This window comes from Vigna unguiculata, chromosome 4, assembly GCF_004118075.2.
Source record: "Vigna unguiculata cultivar IT97K-499-35 chromosome 4, ASM411807v1, whole genome shotgun sequence".
NCBI classification, from domain to species: Eukaryota; Viridiplantae; Streptophyta; class Magnoliopsida; order Fabales; family Fabaceae; genus Vigna; species Vigna unguiculata.
The window spans coordinates 31,406,565-31,432,414 of record NC_040282.1 but is presented as its reverse complement, the minus strand read 5'-3'; the positions used below and the strand labels follow the sequence as shown (position 1 = coordinate 31,432,414).

Genomic DNA, 25,850 nt, shown 5'->3' with positions numbered 1-25,850 from the left:
GTAAACCTTGCTCTTTTTTATGGTTTTTCATAGTTTCCTATAATAACTATGGTGGCGACTCCAAAATTCTTTTTCAAATTTTATTTTTGGTTTGTCCTCTCGTCACGATTTCGGTTGTGACAAACCATAAAAGCCTTACTTCACTGTTTCATTCAATCACACGCCCTATGACGTGAAATCATTCACCATTTGACATTCAAACAACCCAGATCACAGAAAACATTAATTTCGAGCCAATTTGCTCGCATCGCCTGGCGGGCCACTCGCTACCGTCGGGCGCTTCATATAAACCCAAAAAAAATAGGGGAAACACTATGTGTCGCCTGGCGGCCGGGAATATGCCGCCAGGCGGTTCCTTCTCCAGGAACCCAGAGACGCCAAAACATGATGAGCCGCCTGGCAGCTATGCATAGCCCGCCAGGCGGTTTCTGGAAATTTTCCAGAAATACATAAATTCAAGCAAAATCAAATGACATTGATAATTTACAAGATATAGCATGAGATTTAGACTTAACATATTTTAGAACGTGTAAAACTCCCCTAACCTAGAATTCCTTTGCTTAAAATATAGTGCTTGAGTTCTTTCCTTGACTTCCAACAATTCCTCTAAGCTCTTCCACTGTCTAGCCCCTTAATTCCACTCCCTAATCATTCACATGATCATATATATATATATATATATATATATATATATATATATATATATATATATATATATATATATATATATATATATATATATATATATATATATATATAATCACACAAATAACACATAAATAACATACATAGGACTTGCACCCAAGTTCTCTCACACAATCAAAGTACTCTCAACCACTTGAGCTAGTACTTTTTCACATCATACATGTTAGAATTAAATGCCATAAAAGCTCTCCCTACCTGCATTTATTTATTAATTAATTATTTATTTAATTAATTAAATTCTACGGGTCTTATATTATGTATAGGTGTATTAAAGATCTTTGTGCAAGTGTGAACACATAGCAAGTAGTAGTAGATCTTTCTTTTATCAAAGATGACTTACAAAATGTCAATCAACATATCCTCTGATAACTAACTTTGATCCTCCAAAATATAATGCAACAATTGAGCTTCCTTTGTGCATCATAGTATTGTACAAATCATGGCATACATTCCCACAATAGATGCATACAATAATTAAGACAATTTAATCCTCTTTACCTCCATAACATGACTCATATACTTGATAATACAATTGATAGAAATTGGGGTAAATTTTGTGTATAATCTTGCATGTTCAAGCATTGTAAAACTTTTACTAAGTAATTCTTTGAGAAATTCAAATCCTCTTATATTTTGTCTTAGTGAATTTCCATCCTTAAAATCTTGTTTGTTGGTTTTAAATTCATATCAATATTTGTTGTGGCTATCACCATGTTATCCACATACAATCAGATGATAAAATAATTCTCATCAAACCTATTATGTTAGGTACAATAGTTTGAACTCAGTCTCATATAAACATCACTATTAATAATGGAATCAAATCTTTTACAACAACACCTAGGTGCCTACTTAATGTTGTATAAAGATTTGGTAAACCTTTAAATTAAGTTTTCTTGTCCTTTAGAGCCCTATAGTTGAATAAAATATATCTTCCCTTAAAGTTCTTTGTGAGAAAAAAAAATTATACATATAATTTCTCAATATGTAAACCAAATGCAACACACATGAACAAAACAACTCTAATTGTTGTTATCAATATAATAATTAGCAAGAATATATAATTGAAGTCAATATCTTCATCTAAACATATCCATTTACTACCAATATATCACAATATTGTTCCACTTGATGGTTGATATATCATTTGATCTTATTGACCCATTTGCAACCTCTTAAGAATTTTCCATGTTGTGGAGCCTTTATTTCTTCATGTTTAGTCATCATCGACAAAGAAGCATTTGGACCATTTAGTCTTTTGAAAATTTGAAAGCTTTCCTTCTATAGTTAGAAGATAATACACATCATTACAGTTATCATTGAGCTCAAGAAATTTGAGCCAAGTCCAACCTACCACGGGTTGGTGGGTTAAACAGGTTGGCTCACATATTTAACCAAAATCCAAAAAGTTCAAATCTATTTTAAAATTTTGTTGTTTCTCATTTTAGAGAATAAATAAATTATTCATCCCAAAAACTAAATCATAATTCTAAATAAATACCCCTTTCTACCTTAGACTCGAACTCGTACCGAGTTGGCTCACAAATTTTAACTCATTTTGACATCTCTATACATCATGCCTTTTCATAACATATTTTAAGTGCTAAAATGATTTAAATTCATCTCAAGTTGAATGTTGTAGTCCTCCATTATTAATCTCATTTGGCTTTTCTTCTTCGTCTCCTGTTCTAACATGGAAGAATCATTTAAAGACTTTTTTACTATTTGTAATATGGTATTTTTACTTCTTAAAGTTGTCATTTATCTACTTATTTTGCAGTTCATTTTCTACAAAAACTACATTCTAACTAGTAAAATCTTATGGTAGTGACATCTCATAGATGATACTCCTTCACATTGTCACCATAGGTTAAGAATATACATTTTCTAGATTTTATGTTTGTCTTTTTTCTTTCTTGAGAGTCACAATACATACATAGAAGAACCAAATATATGTAGTACAAAATAATTAGTTGGCTTTCCTTCTACATCTTCTTCTATATCTCCAAAACAATCATTGTTAGCGATGATCGATTTATCATACATGTTATTTTAACTACTTTTGCCTTAAAAAACTACATCACTCTCATTGTTCTCAACTAGCTCTTGTCTATCTAAAAGATTGTGCATCCACTCTATGTCACCATTTTTGTTAAGGTGTATAAAGAATAGAAGACTACAAAAATTTTCGTAATAACTGACAAAAATGAATTTATTGGTAAATTAACTAGTAAGATTCGAAGGCAAATTAGAATTTGTAATACTAACAAATATTTTCGTTGGTACCTATCTAACTGTCAATCCATCACTAACTAATAATTCTAATTATCCAAGTTTTATGAAAAACTTTTAAATATTAAAAAGAGATGAATGAGAAGAAAAAAAGAAAAAAAAAGATAAAGATGATTGAATAAAAATTTTAGGGGTGTCAAATTTAATTTTTTTTATATCTAAATTATATTTTTCTAATTAAATAAAAAACTTTTCATTTTCTTTACTTAAATCATTATCATAGAGTGATTCATGTATGCACTTTTCAATTTCTAGTATTTATAATTCATTGAATTCACACAACAAAAATATTTTAATTTCTATTCTAATCCAAGATTATCCTACTAATTCATTATGAGCAACGAAATTTGTAATGCAACCCAAGATATATTCATAAATTTTACCATATGCAATAGAAAACACAAAACTCCTTAAATTTCATACTTTAGAGTTGTACTAATTTGGGTAAAAATATAATTAAGGTCTATGTCAATTACATAAAAGAATTCCTAAATCATAGTAAGGGTTCCTACTAATTTGGGTAAAACTTAATTTGGAAGAAACATCGTAATAGAAGATCATAAATTTAAAATACATAAATCATAATAGAATACTAATCTTGATTTATGAGAGATATTGTGATAATATGTTCTTCAATCTCTCTATCCTTCAATCTTCGTTCCCAATTTATCTCCGTACTTTTCTTTCTACTTTAATACTTTCTTGATGACTTATTGAAAAATAATTTTATTATGACCAGAGATAAAAATCCTAATTACTTTTATTAACCAATACCTATCAAATTAGTTTTTATTTTTAAACAATAATGATATACAAATAATATATATATATATATATAGAATTGTTAGATAGTTTCCTAAATTTAATATAAATAATATTATTATATATAAATATAATTTTAAAATATATAAAAATATATATTAAAAAATTATAAAAAAAAAAATTGGGGAGCATGACTCTCTTATGTCCTAATAAAGGACCGCCACCGATGGCAACCACATTGGTGACTTTAGGATGGTGTGGAGGCACAACAGTGAGACATGGTAGGTAAAAGAAGGATGAGCTAGAAGTAATGGTGATATTATAAACAAAATTATATTATTTTCCTAACTAAAGATAAATAATAGTAGAATAATATTATTTACAAATTTACATTTTGTTCTAATTAATGAATTGCATCACATATATATATATATATATATATATATATATATATATATATATATATTCTCAATGTCTCAATGTACAAAAAATATAAATACTTTATTATAAATAAATAATATTATTTTCATATTTAAAATTTTAAATCAAGATAACTACATACTTTTTATAAAAATTGAATTGAAAAAATCGATTGGGGCCAAAATCCGTCCCCTTTTCTGGCAAACATGACTTTCACTTTTCAGTTTATGAAATGTTTTTTATATATTATATTAGGGTTAATTATGTTTTTAGTCCCTCAGCTATTATCGTTTTTTGGAATTGGTTCCTCTCCCAAACGTTAAACCATTTTGGTCCTCGTGATTTTGGAACTACTGACTTTAGTCCCTAATTTGTGAACGGCGTTAAGTTTGTGACTGCGTGGCAAACGGCGTTCCACCTAGGCTGGTCATCTGATGACACGTGTCTACTCAGATGCTGACACGTGTTAAATTAATATTTATAATTCATAAATTAATTTTTTTTTCTTCATTAAGTCGTTTAATAATTATTTTATAATACAAATTTTAAAACTGTGAATTTGAGCACGTGCTTGGCATTATGAATTAGCAGCGTCATTCTCTGGTTCCTAAGTTAGGGAGAAAGATTTTCTCCGCGAAAGCTCATTTGCTGTGCCGGTGAGAGTGGAAAACCAAACGTCGAGATTCCATTCTGGGCGTGGTTGTTTGAAGTTGTTGGCATAGCTGGTGACTGGCTTTCTCGACGAGGTTGCAAGAGCAGAGCATTGGTTGGAAGCAGAGGTAAGTTCTTTCCTTTGTCACTCTGATTTAGGGTTTCAGTGGTTTTCATTTGGGGGGAAATCTATTGCGCATTTGGAGGTCCAATTTGTAGCGGCTGTGTTAGTGTGAGTTTGATTTGTGGTTGGGTTTGATGGGTTTAGGGTTGTGTTTTGGTTGTTATACAGATGGCTTTTTCAGTGGTTTTCCGGCACATGGGGAAGTTTGAAAGATTTAGGGGAAGGATGCTGCGTTACGAAGGTGGAGAGGAGCATGTAGTTTGTGGACTGGATCCAGATATGTGGTCGTACTTCGAAGCATTGGGTATTCTGAAGAAGGATTTTAAGTATGATGGAGAACTTTATATGTGGTGGAAGCCGAAGAAGGGGAGAATGGATAGAGATCTAAAGCCATTATGTGACGATAGACATGCTTTGGAGTTGGCCGAATATGCAGAAAATAAAAACGAGGAGGTTGAGATTTATGTGGAGCATGTGGTTAGTTCTGCTCAAGTTATTGAACTTATTGAAGGGGCTGTTGTTGGGACAAATGAGGAGGTTGTTGCTGCTGTTAATGTTAGTGTGATACTTGAAGAACAGGGTGTTGCTGGGGCAAATGAAGAGGCTGGTGTCGCTGTTAATGTTGGTGTGATAGATGAAGAAGAGGCTGCTGTTGCTGGGCCAAATGAAGAAGAAGAAATTGTTGTTCATAATGGTGGTGAGGTGAATGAAGAAGAGGCAAACGCTGCTGCTGCTGGGCCAAATGAAGAAGAATCAACTGTTGTTCGTAATGGTGATGAGGTGAATGAAGAAGAGGCAAACGCTGCTGCTGGGCCAAATGAAGAAGAATCAAACGCTGTTCATAATGGTGGTGAGGTGAATGAAGAAGAGGCAAACGCTGCTGCTGCTGGGCCAAATGAAGAAGAATCAAACGCTGGTGTTGAATCTGGTGATGAATCTGGTGTTGTTTCAGGTGATGATCAAGGTGATGAATTGGATGAGAGTGAGGAAGAAAGACATAGAGATGATGATGACTGTTTTGGGTTGGAAGATATTCCACGCAGGAATTTTTCTCAAGTTTTAGACAGGTGGAAAAAATTCAAGCAAGAGTGGAAAACTAGGAAGAGGTCAAGAACAGCTATTATACCTACAGCTGAAGGAAACCAAAGTGAAGGTGTGGGTACTTCTACCACACAACAAAGTACTGCTGATCATGAAATATATGCGAACTACAGCACTGATGAGCTAGATAGTGATGTTGACATTGCTTATGGGGATGGTGGCAGGAAATACCCAATATTCATGGGCGAAGACATGTGCAAGGAATTCAAATTCAAACTTGGGATGGAGTTTTCTTCCTTGAAACAATTCAAGCAAGCTTTGATGGAGCATTCTGTGTTGAATGGCAGAGAAGTTAAATTTGTGAAGAATGATGATGTCCGAGTAAGGGCTATTTGCAAAAGGAAGTGTGGATTTTTGATTTTATGCAGCAAAGTTGGAGGAAGTCAAACTTTTAGGGTGAAGACCTTGATTGATAGTCATAATTGTGGCAGAGTTTTTGTTAACAAGAATGCAAACAAGGAATGGGTTTCCAAAATTGTAGTTGATAAGTTTAGAAATGTTGGGAGAATGACAGCCAATGAAATAATTGATGATGTCCGAAGGTCGTACAGTGTTGCAATAACCCCCTGGAGGGCTTGTAGAGCAAAAGAGATTGCAATGGACATTCTTGAAGGAGATGGGCAAAAGCAATACAATATGCTATATGATTATGCTATAGAGCTAAGGAGAGTGTCTATTGAAACAACAGTTAAGATAAAAATTAATCAACCTCAGCCCATATTGTAGCCACGGTTTGGTTCTTTCTATTTGTGTCTAGATGGGTGCAAGAAAGGGTTCGTGAATGGCTGTAGACCATTTTAGTTGTTGTGGCAAGGGATCCAAATGACCAGTACTTTCCACTGGCATTTGATGTTGTAGAGAATAAGTGCAAGGAGACTTGGAGGTGGTTCCTAACATTATTGTTAGAGGACATTGGAGACATTCAAAGTAATCGATGGGTATTTATTTCGGACCAGCAAAAGGTAAATTCAAATTCATGTACTTAAGTGTCACCAATTAAATTATATGTATGATTGACTTATTGTATATGTACATTTTACAGGGACTGATGCAAGTATTTGATGAACTATTGCATGGAGTGGAGCATCGATTTTGTCTAAGGCATCTGTACAGCAACTACAAGAAGAGATTTGGTGGTGGTATAGTCATTAGGAATCTCATGATGGCTGCTGCTAAAGCCACATACTACCAAGGCTGGGAAACAAGTATGGAAGAGCTCAAGAAGGTCAATCAAGAAGCTGCTGAATGGTTACATGCAATTCCACGTAAGTCTTGGTGTAAACATGCATTTAGTGCATATTCTAGGTGTGATGTCCTCATGAACAACTTATCAGAGTCATTTAATAGCACTATATTGTTAGCTAGGGATAAACCGATTATAACAATGATGGAGTGGATTAGGACATACTTGATGAGTAGGTTTGCACATTTGCGGGAAAAATTAACTGCATTTACGGGTGTTGTAATGCCTAAACCTAACAAAAGGCTAGATAGGGAAATAGAGAAAAGTGGAAACTGGTTTGCTGTTTTGACTGGAGATGGTAAGTTTGAAGTTACACAAGGATTCACCATGGATAAATTCATAGTTGACCTCACAAACCACAGCTGCACATGTTATTTTTGGGACTTAGTTGGCATACCATGTAGACATGTCGTGGCTGCAATCAATTACAGGGTAGAACAGCCCTCTGATTATGTGCATGCTTATTACAAAAGGGAGGCTTATGAAGCTTGTTATGGGTCACCAATTTCACCCATTAATGGCCAACAACTGTGGCCTAAAAGTAATGGACCACAAATCCTACCCCCAATATTTAAGACTCCTCCTGGGAGGCCACGAAAATTAAGAAGAAGAGAACCTGATGAAGATGTCAGCCACTCTAGGTTAGGGAAGAAGCATCTTAGAATGAAGTGCAGTAACTGTGGCCAGTTTGATCACAACATCAGAAGCTGCAAGCAGGGAAAAACTAACAAGGTAAATTTGTCTATCATAATCAAATGAAGTACGATATAATTATGAAGTTGAAACTAATGACTGTGCGGTCTTTGCAGGGAAAACAGAAAAGGAAGAAGTTTGCAAAAACTGCAGCTGCTACTAGCAAGGCATCCGGGAGGAACACCACTTTAAGATCTGCTACCACCACAAGCAGGAAATTTAATAGGAAAGGAGGAAGGTCATGGAAGCTCCCAAGCGGCGCACCAACTTTAGGTTCACAAGCAAGTTCAAGCAACCCACCTAGCGGACAACCTATGTGAACAATATTGGGAGTTGTGTTTTGTAGTGATGGTCACATGGATATTTTGAAGTAAATGTATTTTTTGTTAGCTGTGATGCAGAGTTCCAGTTGTTGTTGTTTTAGCTTTAGCAGACATCTAGGACCACTTGGATCACTGTTTTCAATAGTATATGTCATGCACTGTTAACAATCATGGGCAGGTTCTAAATTGATGCTCCATTTTCTAAATTGGATTATTAAAGTGTACAAATTTGGGTTAATGGTGCCAAATATAAATGGCCGTTAATGGTGCCAATTGGGTTATTAAAGTGAACAAAAGCATGTGTACAAATCTGGATTAATGGTGTCAATTACAAATCAGGGAAGCAATGCGAAAAATTCTTGCTCGCGGGCACATTAATGGACTTCAACTGATTCAAAATATGACCAATTAAATCTGTTCAAAATATCATACCAACCATTCATGTCATTACTGCTCCCAATATTAATCCAAATCAATAAAATTTTTTAACAACCTTAAATTCAACATTCCATTCCAGAATCTAATCTAAATAACCAGCTTTAACAAACTTAAATTCAACATTCCATTCCAGAATCTGCACTTCATAACATTGACAGAAACAAAAACAGAATCTGCACTTCAATTCAACAACCCATTCTAGAATCTGCACTTAAATTCAACCTTATTCCTTACAATTCGTCTTTAACAGAAATAGAACACAAAGTATGACAGTAAAACCCCAAGATAAAATGAACAAAAATAACTTTATTTCTCCCATTTTTCTCTCCATCGATAATTTCTTCTTTAGTTTGGCATTCTTCTGCAACAACTGAAGTATCACTGTATCACTGCCACTTAAATTTTCATTCTCTCCTTCTTCACATTCAGGCTTTCGTTCGTCACATTCAGGCTTTCGTTCGACTTCACCTTCTACCGCATCAGCCCATCGGAAATAGTTACAATGTGATTCAGTCTACAAAACAAAGTAAGAAATTTTAGAAAACTGAGACATGCCCACAAACAAATTCACCAAAACACACACCATAACAACATATACGTACAGCCCAATTTCGACACCTGAAGAAAAATCTGTCATTATTCTTTGTAGTAGTTGCTTTAAGAAGCAATAATTGATCACCACAACCACAAACTTTTCTTCCAAAATGAGAAGATCCCACTTGCGCAGAAGAAGACGAAGACAATGGACAACCCTTCGACCCAACACTCCTCTTCATTTACAAACCCTAAAACACAAAAAATTCCCAATTAATCAAATCAACCTACCTTTATGTTGATCCACAAATCTTGAGCACTTCAATATTCTATGATGGCGTGGTAATGGCTTTCTATTTCCGTTCCTTCAGATTTCAACATCCACATCTTTCTTCCAAACTCTTTCTCTTCGATGGCGTGGTAATGGCTTTCGATGGATTCACAGACTTCCACAAACCTAACGGTTCCACACTTTAAAAGGCCAACTGCACGTGCTCAAAATGAAGAAAAAAAATTTAATTTATGAATTATAAATATTAATTTAACACGTGTCAGCATCTGAGTAGACACGTGTCATCAGATGACCAGCTTAGGTGGAACGCCGTTTGTCACGCAGTCACAGACTTAACGCCGTTCACAAATTAGGGACTAAAGCCAGTAGTTCCAAAATCACGAGGACCAAAATGGTTTAACGTTTGAGAGAGGAACCAATTTCAAAAACATAATTAACTCATTATATTATGATCCTCTACATGGTTGTTTTAGTCCATATGCTGTAACGACATACAAAATATTCAGAAACTGCTAAATTTTGAGGGAAGTAAAAGCATGAATTAAAATCTTATCTAATTAAATGTTTATCCATTAAATTATCATGTGTAATAGCTGCCAGAAAAAGAAAAAAATAGTAAATTATTATAATATTATAATAATTTAACTACAGAATACTTATCTAACAGAAAAATACTTATCTAGTACACAAAATTGAGAGGCATTTACTCCCAAGATACAAATATGACGCACTATCCACTTCACAAAACCGAACCATTGTTATTTGAAGATGAGTTTTTTCCCCGAAACCCCACAACATTAAGTTTAGAATTCGTAGATTTGGTGGCACTGACCACTTTAGTTGTTTGCCTCCTTTCTGAAGATCCTTTTCTGATGGTGCTACTTGCACTAGAAGATTTTCCAGATTTTGAAACGTTAATCCCTTTTTTCATAGATTTGACTGGTGAAGCTTTCCCAGATTTTATACCTGATCTATTATTTCCAGAACTGGAACGACTACCAAATTTGCCCTTGACTTTTGAAACTTGAACCATTTTTCTACCCTTTCCCTTCTGCTCTGTGTTTTGGGTCCTTGCAGTGTCCCTTCGAACACTTTCTTTTGTGATAGCCTCCAAACTCTCATTCTTCCTTATTGCTTCCTCTATTTTGCTGGCCAAGTCCAAGTCCTTCTTAGCAACTAAACTTGTTACCTTCCCTGCATGAGAAAAGAGCATTTTAGATCTTCCAAGTACATCTACATATCTGTAACAGTCACAATGCAATGTAATCTAAGTTATGATGACTAGACGTAATAAGGTAGCATGGATCTGGTACAACAAACAGAAGAAACCCTGTATAACCCGATATGATACACATCAAGATCTTTTTCTTCCTTTCTTTGCTTCGGTACATAATGACCAATATTTTACGGCAGTTAGAAATGCTGCATGCAGATATTTAAAATCAAATACACAGTAATCAATTTTGTCTTCTAATTTATAAGCAATTTCAAGGTGACTAAGAGAACATTTGTAGGCAGATTGTATATGCAACCTAGGAACATTGACTGCAGCTTCCAACTTTACAAATACTAAGGCAAATATACTGCTTGCAGAATAAAGATCGAGATTATTGATTGAGATAAACTGATTAAATTAAATTATATAAGAATTTGTTACCTTTTGCACCCATACGAGCAGTTCTACCTGTGCGATGAAGGTAGTCAATCTAAAATAGAAAGGAAAAAGATAGGTTTATAGGCAATTCATATCAAAAGGGGAAGGCAGAAAGAAGGTACTCTGACCTAATAGGCCACTAAATAAATTAATAGATATGATGCTCACAGAATTCAAGGGGAAGTCAAACATGACAACATGATCTACATCCAAGTCTAGACCCCTAGCAGCCAGGTCCGTGCAAACCAACGTAGGACAATCATCACCATCACTCTTGAACTTTCTGAGATTTTCAACCCTGAATTTAAGGGAAAAGCACTATAAATAAGTGGGCATGATATGAAACAGAGCACCGGAGAGGCAGTGGTTCAAATGGCATCATAGGCTCAAAAGCTACCATATGCAATTTTATAGTACACAAATTCCATTTATTGCTTGGCCCATTCTTTCTCTATTTTCTTCGGTCATTAATCAATCTAGCTGCCTAGTATCAGGTCAATGAGTTGTCTAAGCAGTGCCCATCTTCTTTAATGACATTTTAATTTCTGTCATTGTATTTGAAACCCGTTACAAGTTTAGCAAGAATTCATGTATAGTTTTTATATGCCTTTGGTCAAGTGGGTTTATTTATAACAAGTTGAGGAAGTGTTCAGAAGTATTTATTGTCACGTAATGAGTAAAATCTTCTTGGTTAATTTAGCAGTTATTCGGAGTCCCTAAAGCAGAGGGTATTGTTGTCTTCTGATCATCGAAGTTTTAGAATAAAAACAGGCGTGAAGTCAGAGTATTGTATCATATTTATTGTAAGCCTCATTGGTAAAATATATTTGACATATTTCACTTTCTATTACGGTATTACCTCTTTTCCATGGATTGAATTTCTTTAAAGTGACAAGATGCACCTAATTTGAAATAAAGTAGGGAGACGCACCTACCCCTTCTAAACTTGCCCAGTTCAAATCAACATTAGATATACCCTTTCACTTTACATATCTGCTCATTTTAAAGCTTAGTCAAATTCAACAGCTACAGTGTGCCTATTTCTGGGCAGCTTAATTCTGTGCCATAACAAAATAAAGAGGAAGTAGATAAGAATTTCAATATAGCACATTACCTTTGCTCTGCTGGTACCTCACCATGGTAGTTCACAGTAGAAATCTGATTTTCACCAAGAAAATGATCCACAGCACGACTAGAATCCAATGTATTGCAGAAAACCATCACCCTGTTACCCTTTGCAAGGGTTGGTTCTAGTACCTACCATCATGTGATCAGAAAACATATAATGAAAACCCAATAAATCAAGAAAACAACCGAGCCAACTACAATGATAATGCCACACACGTAGTCAAAAAATGACTTAACCAACCAGTTCACTAAAACAATAATTAGCCAAAATTCAAGTTTAAACCAAAGAGAAGTTTAAAAGAACAATTACTCAAATTTCAAACATTAAACAATTCAAATGCTGAAAAAGTACAAAATTAAAAAAGCAAAAAAAAAAAAAAGAACACCCAACCTAGCTCACCATGGGTTGAACTTGGGTTGCCATGAGCAAAGTGAGCTTGGCCAAATTAACATGGGGTCTTCTTGGTGAGCCAATTTTTCACCAACCCAACCCAATTAAGACTTATGGTGGGCTAGGTTTGTGATTCCTTTTGACAGCTCAAAGTCTATGATTTGAAAAGCATGCACCATAGCTTTTATTACAAAACAACAAAAGCGGATAAAAATGTTGAATGTGAACAGAAAATAAAAGAAAAATTGCAAAAAAGTAGAAGTTTCCTCAACTGAAAAAAATATTTCATTTTTCTTGTAAAACTAAAGATCATAATTTGGACACCCTTACTAGAAGGAAAACTTACCATAACTGGGAACACAAATAAAAATGAAACAATGCAATATTAGAATATTGAATGTGTTAAAGTTCTCAGTGAAACACACACACATCAATAGATCAGCAACATTACAAATTTAGGGTCATATCTCACCTTTTGCGTAGCCAAGTGTTTAAAACATGCAATAGGCACCAAATATTGCAATTTTCTTCAACTTTTTAGAAGTTTTTATGCTTTGTTGTCAATCCTCAGATAATATCTTAGTTAGTTGTATTGTACAGATATAATATAATAAAAACATTCATGTGCCCTTGCCTATTAAGCTTAAACTTTTGAAATATAGTTGGTTCCTGACATGGTTTAGGATCTCTACGAGACCAAGTGGTCTAGACTTAGATGCTTGCTACTTCCAGTATTCTAAGAGAAAATTGACTTCAAGATAAGGTATGTGGCCCTGTGCATTATTCACATGTCAAGCTCAATGGATAAATCATTCATGCATCTTCACATAACAGATCTAGCTTTTAGAGTAGTTAGTTCACAACATTATGTGTAAAGTCATTTTATAATCAAAGAAGTCATGTAGTACTCTTTTAAAGTTGTAATTAACATTATTCTAGTACTCTCAATAGTCCCATATTACTTACGAGTTGGGACAAGGGTAATTTAAATACACTTTCATCTCCAAGACACCTTTAAGAAGGAAAAAACTATGAAAAGAGTTCTGGATTCCAAAGTGGACAATAACTTGAATACGGTGATCAACCCTAACAATGTTATCTTAATGGACTTGGGGTCAGACAAATACAATCATTAGTAACTAGTATACACGTATTCCCTCTATTATATTTTTTAGAGTTAGTTGGTACCATCACATCCTAACTCCAACCAATAACAGCCTAGACTTATATTTCATTAGCTAAAGTGAAAGAAAAACAGCCTGTGTGAGACTTAATCCCAGGACCAAATAATCCCAAACAGACTTGGTGCCACTTGATTACACATCCGAACACAAACTAAAATTATCAACCATAGGTTGACACATGTCAAACACACCAAAATATATAATAAGTATACCTGCAGTAATGCTTCGAGCTTGTTCTCAGAACCTGAAAGTCTAATAAAATCATGACGAGCAGAAGAAATTTTTTTATGCAATGTTGATGTGCGCAGATGAACAATGCCTTGAAACTCCTCATCAATCAGCTTTTGCACAGCCTGCAAGACTCAAAGAAATCAATACTGAAGTTCATTGTCAAAAATTGATCATGAAAAATGCATCACACTGAAATATAATAGGGATTGTCCAGAATTCAAGAAAGTGAAAAACAACCATCGGACTAACATTTATACATAAGGGCACCCATATTATGAATAATCTTCTGAACCATTAGTATTTAAATTGCATGTAGCCAACAAGAATATGGTGCTCACACACCTTTGTCATGGTTGCAGTTACCAAGATAGTCTGAAAACCAAGGCCATCAGGTTTTGAAGCACGACTTTTTAGCGGGCCCAGAAACTTGCGTATATCAGGACCAAAACCCCGATCAAACATTGTGTCTGCCTCATCCAATACCTGCAAAGCAAAGACCATCATCAGTAAGTGAAGCTTAAACTCATTGTTGTCTATTAAAAACTGTCAATTGTGACATACTCACCAAGTATTTGATCTCACCATACACCATGTTTCCCTCATCAATATGCTGAAGAACCCTACCAGGGGTACCAACTACCATATCAATGGGGTTGTTAAGGGAATCCTCCTGAGGCCTAATCCGGCCACCACCACTTACCATGGTGCACCTAAATCGTGCATGATGGCTTATCGATTTTGCTACTCGAAAAACCTATAAAGCCCACTTCACATTAATGTAATCCAACTTAATAGGAGTGATCTATACAGCTTAAATGCAGTTTACCTGCTCAGATAACTCCCTTGTAGGACACAGCACAACAGCTCGTGGACGCCTGGGCTTCAACATTATTCCATTCAATTGTTCATCCCGTCTTAGTAACTACAGGTACGTCAACAAATTAACAGTGTCTCAGCAGCTACATAGATGCTACACAAGTTTGCCTAAGCTAAATCTAAATAACATTCCAAGACAAGTAGGTGCAAACATTATTCACTTTAAGATTATAACAAAAGTTATTTTCCGGAAAGTGAACTATATGGACCAACATATTTTCTTGTTTGGTTAAAAAAAAAAGTAAACTAAGGAATAGCAAAAACAAATAGTGAACTAGGGAATCTTATTCTCATTTCAAGGTATCAAAAGAGTGATTAATTTTTTAAGTAAACTAAGGAATAGCACATACTCATGTTTCATACAAGTTTTGCCAAAACCAACCCTGCATAGGTTTATTCTTGTTGATTCCCATGAAAATAAAATGTTTGTCTCACTTCTTATTCCCATGGTGAAAGAACTGTATTTTACATTCTCGTGAAAATGGAAGTTACTTTCTAACATAACTACTCATCTTCACTACATTTTTCACACTCCTACTTCTATTTTTCAATTCAATATACTTTAATTATTCTTCTGAAATTATCAAAAGGCAGCCAAACATGCTCATAGGATCAGTATTCCTCCTCATAATATCACAGTAGATACAATATTATACCTTGAAAACTCTTTAAAGTTTAAACATTAAAAATTAAAAATACATTCATATAAAGTTTAGGATGAATGACAAATTTGGTCCTTGAATGGGTACATCAATGTCTATTTTAATTCTTAAATGTGTAAATCGATGACAATTTAGTCCCTAAAAGACCAAAAAGTATTATTAAGTACCTGAATGTGTAATTAAGTTTTGCTGGACCACTTCATCATTAAGATGGAATATTTAAGAACCAAGTTGATACTAAGTTATATTTTGACAACCAATTTGACATTAAATAGTAAAATTCAAAAACCAACTTGTTTGTAAGTTAGACAAAAGGATGTAATTGTCTAACTTTTTCCACATTGGGGACAAACTCGGAACTTTCTTTCCTTCTGGTACTGAATTTTCACACATTCAGGAACCAAAATGCTCATTTAGCCTAAAATTACGTAGGGGCATTAGTAGTGTCTAATACTCTTAAGTGTACACAACATGGCGAGGTTACGATCTTAAAATTTTTAGATCATCTCAAATGCACAGTTCATAGCCAATGGCATAAGTTTAAAATTTGTGTCTTACATGACACCTTATTCGAACATGCTAGTGTGACATGAAACGAATCCGAAGACCTGGGACTTAGTTCACAAGAATTAAAAAAAATGGTTTCAAGTTTTGAAAAGTTAAATTACAAACAAAAAAAAAAATATTGAAGTGTAGGATTGCATTGAAACAAAAATTCCAAGTTATCATAAATTATATGAGGGAGTATAATATAACTAACACTCTTGTATTGGAAATGAACTTAGTTAGCTCACAAATTTCCATTTTCAAAACGAATGCAGAACAACACCTGAACAAGAGGAAGCAAGTAGGCGAGAGTTTTGCCAGAGCCAGTATGCGACCCCAAAACGACACTCTTCTCTTCCAAAACGGCGGGGATGCCAATTCCCTGTATCTCAGTGGGTACTTCGATGCTCATTTCCCTAACCGCCCCCATAACTTCCTCACTCATTCCCAACTCCTCGAAACTGGCAACCACCTTCTTCTCCTTCTTCGCCCTCTCTTTCTCAGCCTCAGCAAAGGCGGCGCCCCTGGCCTTCTTCCTCGGTTCGGGGCGATTCTCGCGGCATCCCTGAGGTGTCGCGCCCGGAGCCTCTCCAGGAGTAAAGAATGCTTCGCGTCGGCGGTTTCCGGCGCAGCAGCGACGGAGCAGAGTGGGCGGAGGCGGGGGAGAAGTGGGAGGGGTTTGCGTAGTGGGACGCGCTTGGCGAGGAAGCGCGTGAATGAAGAATAAGAAGAAGAGGAAGAGAGGGAGAAGGTGAAGAGGGTTCTTCCTGTAGCTCCCGCCATGGATGCAAAGTGTGGGGGTTTTAGGATCACATAACAGAGAGGTGCTTTTAGAAGCATTGTTGATAACACTTGTTGCAGGATCAAGATAGTTTTGCAAGCCAAACAAAAGCAGCATCAGATATTTTAAAATTTTAAAAATTTAAATTAGACTTAGGAGAAGAAGACATATTTAATTTATAATTTTTTATATAAAAAATAATTATGTTCCAAATGTATAGCTGATAAGATACGGATAGTAGTTCCTCTGTATCTAAAGCTGTCAAAATAGGTTACCCGACCCATTAAGTGGCCAATCCGTTATGGACCGAGCCGGGTTACCCATCTACAAGAAAAAGAGAATGTTAACTAAAAATATTAAAAGATTAAGTATTAAATAATTAAATTATATATATATATATATTAATTTAATATTTAAAATTTATTGGCGGATTGGTGAGTCAACCCGGCTCATCACGGGTTCAATCCGAATGAATCGGATTCTTAATGGGTTGGATTCATTTTTAACCCGTACTGAAATTTGTAATTTTTTTTCAACCCAAGCCGGCCCGAACCCGTGATGAGGCGGGTTGGCTCGCGGGTTATAACCCATTTTGACGACTCTATCTGTATCCTACTTGCTGAATAAATATCTGTCTCATATCCGCAGTCATATCCGTGTAAGTATCCATTATGCGGGTCACATATTTTGTTTAACATTCACAGGTACCCGCAGTATTTAAAAAAAGAAAATTTAATATTTAATCTACTTTAATCATAAAATCAAATAAAAATACAATGCTTAACAATCATAAATTTCAAACAAAGTGTAAATAACTCATTAGTGTTGAATAACAATTTACAAATAAATGGAGATATTTTAAAACCAAGTGATCCAAAACAACTCATTCAAAATCAATATATTAATGTTTTAATCATATTTTTTTTATTGTTTTTACATTTAAATTAGAGTAGTGGGTACGGGTATTCATAGATATGGATCCTATAATATTCGTACCCGTCCCATTAATTCAAATATAAAAAAAAAATACTCATACCCATTACTTGTGTATATCTATTTATAATATTTATTTCCTATCGTTACTAGTTTTATTTGCACATAAGAATTTTTTTGAACATTCTACTTGAGATTTCGTTATAAAAATGGAGACCTCTGAAATGATTTAACAATAATATTTCTAATTAGATGTGGTTTGGTCTTTTACTTTTTAATTTAATTTAATCGTGTTTAAATTCAATGAAAATAATTTTTTTCCCATGCTTTGTGAGTTCAATATAAAATAAAAAATGTTGATTTCTTATTTAAAAATATTTTCTTTGAAAGTGTGACTTTTAAAAGTATTCAGATAGGTTTCTTTTTAGTGAATAATTCCTAGCAATTTAAAATTATAAGAAATTGTTTACAATAAGTAGGTACGGGAGGGAAAGGAGGTCAGTTTTTTTTTATTATTTGTCAAAAATCACACATTATAAATAGTTATTGGCATTTAGGAAACTATTATTTTTGTGTTAAACTTACCAACGGTGATTGAACAAATCATTTTATTCATTTTAAAATTATAAGAAAATAATTTAACTCTTTAAAAGATTAAAAATTATATTGGTCTAATAAGAAATTCATGATACTGTTTAATTATAAATTGTTGTGTGAATAAAGTTTTTGAAGTAAATATTTATATTTATCATTATTAAATATCGATTCACCTTCCATGTCCATTATTTTATGTTATTAAAATGTATCCAATGACTTAAGTAAAAACATTATTAAGTAACTTCATCTTTAACAACAATATATTTATATTTTTGAATTAAATATTTATATTTATCATTATTAAATATTTATTCACCTTTATGTGTGAGACCTATTTTCTTTTTACACCTTGTTCTGTAAGGGGGTTGGGTCTGACCTTTTCGAGGGCCCGTCCACAGATCAACCCATTTTGGACCTCCAAGACCCCTCTCACAATTACTTACTCTTCATTCTGTCACCTTTACAAAAAAATAGTTCCCTCTTCTCCCTCCAACTATTGAGGAGCAACTTTGCTAGGGCTTACATAAGTTCCTCGATTCCAACAGTTGAAGCCTTCTTCAACCACCTCATTAAGTTGTTCCTAGTCCTAGTTTTCCTCCACTAAGAGTCCCTTAAATACGTTTAGCTCCATTCGAGGTAAGGGAAGCTAGGGTTTAAAGTTTTTTATGATTATTGCATGTTTTCCTAGTTTTAAATCATGTTTATGATGTTTGCTCGCTATTGTGGTTGTCTATAAAGGGTTGAAATGTTGTTTGGTACTCCTTTTTTTGGTTTGCATGCATGAGCAGGGGAGAGCTCTGTTGTTTTCATCTAAGTGAGCAACCCTCGCCTAAGCAAAATTAACAAGAAGTTTACCCCTAGGTTCTACTCGAGTTGTCGCTCAGGCTACGAGCTCTAGTTTTGAGCGAGAGTAATCTCGCTCTAGTTTTGAGCGAGAGTAATCTCACTCAAGCAAGGAGGCCTCGCTTAAGCGAGAACTCGCGAACCTTCATAATGTCTTTGATTTCAATCTCGCCCAAGCGAGAGCTTTTCGCTTGAACGAGAGGCTCCTGTCGCCTGAGCAAGAGCTCTTTAGCTTGAGCAAGATTGACAACAAAGTTGTTTGAATGTTTGTATGCTCCCATGATTGATTTGTATACCCTTTTAAAGCATGAAGTATGATGCCAACGTTTTATGCAATGTGTTTGTGTTTTCTTTAGTTTTTGTTGTTTGGGATTTTGTGCTTTTGCATGTTGAAACCAGTGAAAATTTGTCAGTTTAGCTTAAGCGAGACCAGTCTAGCTTAAGCGAGAATTTCTAGCTTAAGCGAGACCAGTCTAGCTTAAGCAAGAAATTTCAGCTTAAGCGAGAATAGCAGAATTTCACTTTGCTTTTTGTTTGAATTTTAGCTTAAGCGAGAATTTCTAACTTAAGCGAGATCAGTCTAGCTTAAGCGATATTTGCTGCAAAATTTTAATTCCTTACTTAAACTTGAACTTGTGGATTGATTCAATTACTCTTAAAAGCATGAATTTGTGATTATGTATATTTCATGTAATATTGACTTGTTTGGTATGAAATGAAATAAGAATGGGGTGGTTGGTTGTGGTGCATTAACATGTGAAATGTTGTTGGTAAAGGAGTTTCATGGGAAACTCTTGGTGATGGTGTGGTTAATGTATACCTTGATATATGAGATGTTTAGATAAATGAAGGTATCCTGAACTCTAATAATTATTCACACTCACATAGAGTAGAATAATTTATGTGGTGAGAGTGGCAGGAAGTCCTAGTCTTGGGACATATTGGGCCCAAGACATTAGAGGATTAACCTTGTGTGTGGTTGGGTGATAACCCTTTGCGTCTAGACTTTGTAGAGTTTGGAAGTCAGCACAGACACATACTTCCTTTAGAATTCTATATCAAGAGTATGATCCGGATATTGAGTCATAGAGTCTTAAAATTGTTTGCTTTCACATGATTTGGGTGCCTACTGCTTTGACTATGCATAATATGATTTGAATATTGATTTGCTTTATAACATGATTAAAACATTTTTTACTCTAGCTTACCCTCTTGCTTGTGCCTAGGGGTGGCAATGCGGCCTGGCCCGGCCCGTTTAAGCCCGCCCCGCTTAAGGCCTGCACAACGCGGGCTGGCCCATCCCGCCCTGCATACTTTATGCGGGCCGAAAACACTGGGCCGCCCCGCATAGTCCTTGGCCCGCGGGCTCGCGGGCCAGCCCGCTTTTTTTTAAATTTTTAAATTTTTTTTATTTTTTATGATAAAACTTTCAATGTTTAAAAATTGGGAAACTTTAAGAAGTTCACAAAATTAAGTAAAGACTTTAGGAAATTAGATGATAAAGTGATAATTCAACATTTTCATCATATTCATACTATCACATACACAATGTATTCTTTAAATTTTAGCACATTAAAAATTACATAATACTTGTCTTTTCCAGTTATACAAGAATTTGAAACGTTAATGTAAGAGTCCATAAAAGAAGTAATTAATATACACAAGTACAAGTTTTTTTTTTTTTAATTTTATGCGGGCTTGCGGGCCGGCCCGCGCAGACCGCGGGCTAGCCCGAGCGGGCCGCGGGCCGAGCCCGCGCGGGCCGAGCCCGCGCGGGCCTGCGGGCTCACTATCCTAGCCCGCCCCGCATTTTTTCTGAGGGCCTGCGCGCCGGGTCCGCGGACCAGGCCCTAATTGCCATCCCTACTTGTGCCTGTCTGTTTTGTGTGGTTTTCCTTTTGCAATGATCACCAATACTATTGGTGTGAGTAGATGTGGAAACCTCTGGAGGTTCTCAGAGTGGTGACGATGCTGCGATGTAGGGTGGGTTCCTTGGTCTGGGTTGTGGTTCACTGTTGAGCTCCTTTTGAAGAATTCTTAGTTTATTGTGAACTTTTTGCTCTATGAGCAATCTTTTGGAAAACAATAGTACTCTTGTGTTATGTTTTTATGGCATCATAATATACCTAAGCTTTTAATCCAAGTATATTATGGATAACTGTAATAGTTAGTACATGTATACTTTATATCGAGTGCTTTTTTATATTATAATTATGTGATGCGAAATTTTAGTAGGTTATTCTATTAGAAATGGAATGCCACATCATGCTCATTTTATGTTATTAAAATGTGTCCAATGACTTAAGTAAAAATATTAAGTAACTTCATCTTTAACAACAATATAATTTAGACAACTGTTTTATTCTAAACTTTTGTGTTCATATAGTATTTTATCGCATTAATAGTTAACAAAGTTATTGACATGTTTTATACATAATTTTCTTTTGTGCGATTACATCACTATTTTCTCATTTTTCTTAATTAATTGGTTTAAAAATCACATAGAAAGAAAACATTTTAGAAATAGCTTCACTTTTTTATTTTCTTTCCTTTTCTATTATTTTAAACTCTCCTTTCTAGAGATGGACAAAAATTTCATTTTCTTGATACAATTCACTATTACTCTAATCCAATTCATTTAAAAATCATTTCATTAAAATTCAATACATTTTTATTAAATCTGGATTTCAATCTAAATTACGTTTTATAATTTTTTTTTGAATTGGATATCCATTCTGTTTATTTATCAAGCGGTACCTATCTTAATCAAGAGAAAGTTTTTCGACTCCTCCTGATGCATGCATTTGTATGAGTCATCTGCCCACAACAGGGTAAGTTATCCACATGTTTGATCCCACGGTGGCATTCAATGTCGACCAACCTTACTACATCTCTAGTTAGGATGGCCGAAGGTCAAGACAGACCGGCTCATACCGAAAGTCGAGAGGACTAGCCCGGGCCGAAGTTGGGTTGGACTGAATTAAAATTTGGCAAAATTCGATTGAGTCAACTCCAACCAAAACTCAATCAAATTCGACCGAGCTGGGACCAATCGAAACTCAACCAAAATTCAACTAAAACTCAGCCAAATTTGGCCAAGTCGACCTCAATCAAAAAGTTGGCCTAGTAAACCCGGCTAAAATTCAGTAAAATTTGGTCAAGTTGGCTCGACAAAAATTCAATCAAATTCAGTTGAGTCAACCCAACCAAAATTCAACCAAATTAGGTCAAGTTGCCTCTACTCAAAATCCGACCAAATCAACCCTGACCAAAATCCAACCAAATTCGAGGTAATTGGGCCAAGTTGACCTTAACCAAAATTCAATCGAGTTGGTTTCACCAAAATTCAACCGAATTCGATCAAGTTGACCCTAGCTGAATCAGATTGAATTCGAATGAGTTGACCCTAACCGAAACTCAACCAAATTTGGGTGAGTTGACTCCAATCGATAATCGTCCAAATTTGGTTGAGTCAACTTTGGTCGAAAGGTCGAGACTAGCCGACATGGACATGAGATCGAAATGGATTGGTTTGGGTCGCAAGTCAGAGGGGTTGACCTGGATCAAAGGGTGAGACTATCCTGAACCAAGGTTCGAGACTGGTTGGACCAAGGCGAGGATCGAAATAGGTTGGGTCATGCCAATGATACAAGTTTTAGAAAATTCAATTTAATTTTTTTATAAAAAATAGATTTTGGATTTTGAACTTGATCCAAATATTTGGATCTAAATTTAAAAAAAAAAAAATCAAACTATTTCTACAACAAAAATGGATTTGGATCCAAAATCTCATCAAATTATTTGAATCTAGATTGGATTTTTAAAAATCCAATTCATACCCACCCCTACTCCTTTCCGTCTCAGAAAAAGTATACAAAGTATTTTTAGTAGAGAAAATTGGAAAAAGAATTGATAGCTGGATAAGCACATGACAGTGGATGCCATACTAATGAGCCACGAAGAAAAAGAAATAGTGCGTCAATGGCCACCAATATGCTAGAGGAAAGTTGGTTATAATAACCAACTAACAAATTCCACTCTCACTCTAAACTGCCCACAACGCTTAAAGTGATCACACCAGTAACATCAACACTGAGGCTTTATAAATAGTTTGCAACCACACTTTCAATCCTAAAACGAAGGCTTTTTGGATATCCATAGCCTCTGGGAGATCACAATTACAACTGATTTACATTTGTTTGTAATTTTGCACTGCAACAAAGCTACAACCACAATATAAAACCTTGCCCAGTATAAACGATTAAAAACTTTCAAATAAAAAAGCACATTAGCTGGCCAATCAAACAAGACAACAAACCCACCAAATGCAGAGAAGACCATTAAAGCTCTTGCAAAGAAAAGATGAAACCACCAAAGGCAGATTGAACATGTAAATATCAACATTGATTTCACTTAAACCAGCTAAGTCTCTATCAAAACTTATTTCATCATCTCAAACTCATCTGTTTCTCAAGCGGTACCTATCTCGATCCAGAGAAAGTTTTCCGGCTCCTCCTGGTGCGTGCATTCGTATGAGTCCTCTGTCCACGGCAGGGCAAGTTATCCACATGCCTGATCCCTCGGTAGCACTGAATGCCCACCAACCTTACCACATCTCTCTCAGCGCACTTTTTCTGAAACACACATACACATGACGAAACAAACAAGCCTATTTAGATAAAAATTCTTCTTAAACACATAAGTAGAAACCGAGAAGGTAAAAATACATCAAACCAATTTTATAAGTTAAAATCAAATTATAGATACACATTTTATAGAAGCTCTTTCATCCGAAAACCGACAAACATACGTTGATTTTCACCAATGAGAAAAGTTTGATTCATTTGGCTTTGAGTGAATTATACTGACCCAAAATTTTGTCGAATTTCTACTGCCACCCCTCCTTTTTTCCATCCCTAACTGTCCTTAATCATCTGAAAAATATTATACTGACACCCCTAATAGACCACTTACTCGCTACACTAACCTTCCTTAGTTGTTTTTTTTTTTTAAAAAAAAAACTTCCTGTAATAATGTTTTTGTAAACAGAACTTAAAAATTTTGTTAGTTAATAATTCTGGTTAAGTCTGTTGTAAACCAGAAATATATATAGGGTTGTTTGGTCTTTGTGAGGGAATAATCTCTCGTTCTCTGTACTTCCACTACAATTTCCTTGTTTAGTGTTGTGAGTGAGTGAGTGTCTTTGCTGTGGGTGTGTAATAGTGTTGGTGAGATGCGTGTAAGTGTTATTAGTCCTGTTCTCACAGCGACATAGTGATAATTCAGAAGAAGAAGCATACATATTCTTGTTTATCACACTTATATTACAAGATATACCACTGTACACAGTAAAGGAGATTGCACACAATGCTGCTGAATACGATAAAGAAGAATAGGAGTTTTCCGCAGTCTCGAAATTAAGGTGCAATTTACTCTTTCTTTCTTTTTTTTCTTTTTTTTTTTGGTATTTTTGTACAAAAAAAAAATAGAGTAATTTATGCAATGAGGGAAGAAAGTACCAAATCATTTCCGATCAAGTACTTGGAGAGCAACTCGCGAATGGAATAGAGTTCCCTCTTGCTGAGATCCTTGACGAATTTGTTCTCAACGCCGAGCTCGCACACGATGTGGTGCGCTTTCGAGCGCCCTATTCCGTGCAGGTGCTGGAGAGCGTACTCCAGACGCTTGTTGTCGGGGATCTCGCCTCCCATACCGCCTCCGATGTTGATGTTCTGCACGCGCACACCTCGAAGCTGCAAAACGGAAGAGAAAAGGACAACGTGAAGCTCTAGAATGTTCGACAAAGCCCATGGCGAAGGCGAATTGAACGGAAGGGAAATTTACCGATAGGTTTTGGCGGAGGCGCAGAGCGACATCGGAGAAGATTCGCGCGGAGCCGAACATGGTGGAGTTGGAGGATTTGAATATGCGACTTAAGAGAGAGACGCACTCTGAGTAGGTTTTCCAATTCAACGTTTTGTTCTTTCAGTATGGCGCTGCCGCTGTGGACTGGGAGGTGCAAATGGTGCACCAAAACTCGAAAAAAAAAATTCCAAAACAAAATAAAATTTTATTAATTTTTTAAAATATGTTGTTGAAATTCTCTTATAATAATTTCAATTATCAATATTTAATACTTTAAAATTGAATTAAGATAGTTTTCAATTAATAAAACTACAAATAGAAAAGTGTTTGTCCGACAATGAATAATTTGATATTATGATATCAAAGTTCTCAAGATATAAAATCCTTTTTAATTCTTTTTTCGCATAAACAAAATTAAACAATCGGTCAAATCTTTTAATTTTGTTTTTAATATTGATGAAATAATTTTAAAATAACTCGAAAATCGCACAAATAAATCAACCAGTCAAAATAAGAAATAATTTAAGTCTACGATCTTTTAATCTTGTGTTTGCATAAGTGCATTAACTATACTTTGATGT

General features: G+C 35.1%; 3 protein-coding genes across 3 annotated transcripts; all 3 read right to left on the bottom strand.

Moving 5' to 3' along the window:
* Positions 1–8,950: 8,950 nt before the first annotated feature.
* Positions 8,951–9,910, bottom strand: LOC114182371. Its single transcript, XM_028069241.1, has 2 exons — positions 9,355–9,910; positions 8,951–9,266 (listed from the first exon to the last, which is right to left on the bottom strand). Exons 1-2 carry the CDS (start codon positions 9,526–9,528, stop codon positions 8,976–8,978), a joined length of 465 nt encoding a protein of 154 aa, XP_027925042.1. The 5' UTR covers positions 9,529–9,910; the 3' UTR covers positions 8,951–8,975.
* Positions 9,911–10,179: 269 nt separating this feature from the next.
* Positions 10,180–17,033, bottom strand: LOC114182370 (DEAD-box ATP-dependent RNA helicase 39-like). The gene is given in 10 exon segments (XM_028069240.1): positions 10,180–10,772; positions 11,236–11,284; positions 11,401–11,530; positions 12,347–12,489; positions 14,148–14,288; positions 14,509–14,649; positions 14,732–14,920; positions 14,993–15,088; positions 16,534–16,800; positions 16,803–17,033. Coding segments are annotated over 10 exon segments (1,842 nt in total). The 3' UTR covers positions 10,180–10,317.
* A 6,452-nt stretch (positions 17,034–23,485) lies between these two features.
* LOC114181356 (small ribosomal subunit protein S13, mitochondrial-like) lies at positions 23,486–25,452 on the bottom strand. Its single transcript, XM_028067782.1, has 3 exons — positions 25,249–25,452; positions 24,924–25,157; positions 23,486–24,038 (listed from the first exon to the last, which is right to left on the bottom strand). The coding sequence occupies exons 1-3, from the start codon at positions 25,306–25,308 to the stop codon at positions 23,886–23,888; spliced, it is 447 nt and encodes a 148-aa protein (XP_027923583.1). The 5' UTR covers positions 25,309–25,452; the 3' UTR covers positions 23,486–23,885.
* Between the last annotated feature and the right edge of the window lie 398 nt (positions 25,453–25,850).

Coding starts and splice junctions, on each gene's coding strand:
- LOC114182371 (XM_028069241.1), bottom strand. CDS start 9,528: ATGAAGAGGAGTGTTGGGTCGAAGGGTTGTCCATTGTCTTCGTCTTCT. Junction 9,267..9,354: donor TCAGGTGTCGAAATTGGGCT/GTACGTATATGT, acceptor TTTGTTTTGTAG/ACTGAATCACATTGTAACTA.
- LOC114181356 (XM_028067782.1), bottom strand. CDS start 25,308: ATGTTCGGCTCCGCGCGAATCTTCTCCGATGTCGCTCTGCGCCTCCGC. Junction 25,158..25,248: donor GCCTCCGCCAAAACCTATCG/GTAAATTTCCCT, acceptor TCCGTTTTGCAG/CTTCGAGGTGTGCGCGTGCA. Junction 24,039..24,923: donor ACTTGATCGGAAATGATTTG/GTACTTTCTTCC, acceptor TGTGTGTTTCAG/AAAAAGTGCGCTGAGAGAGA.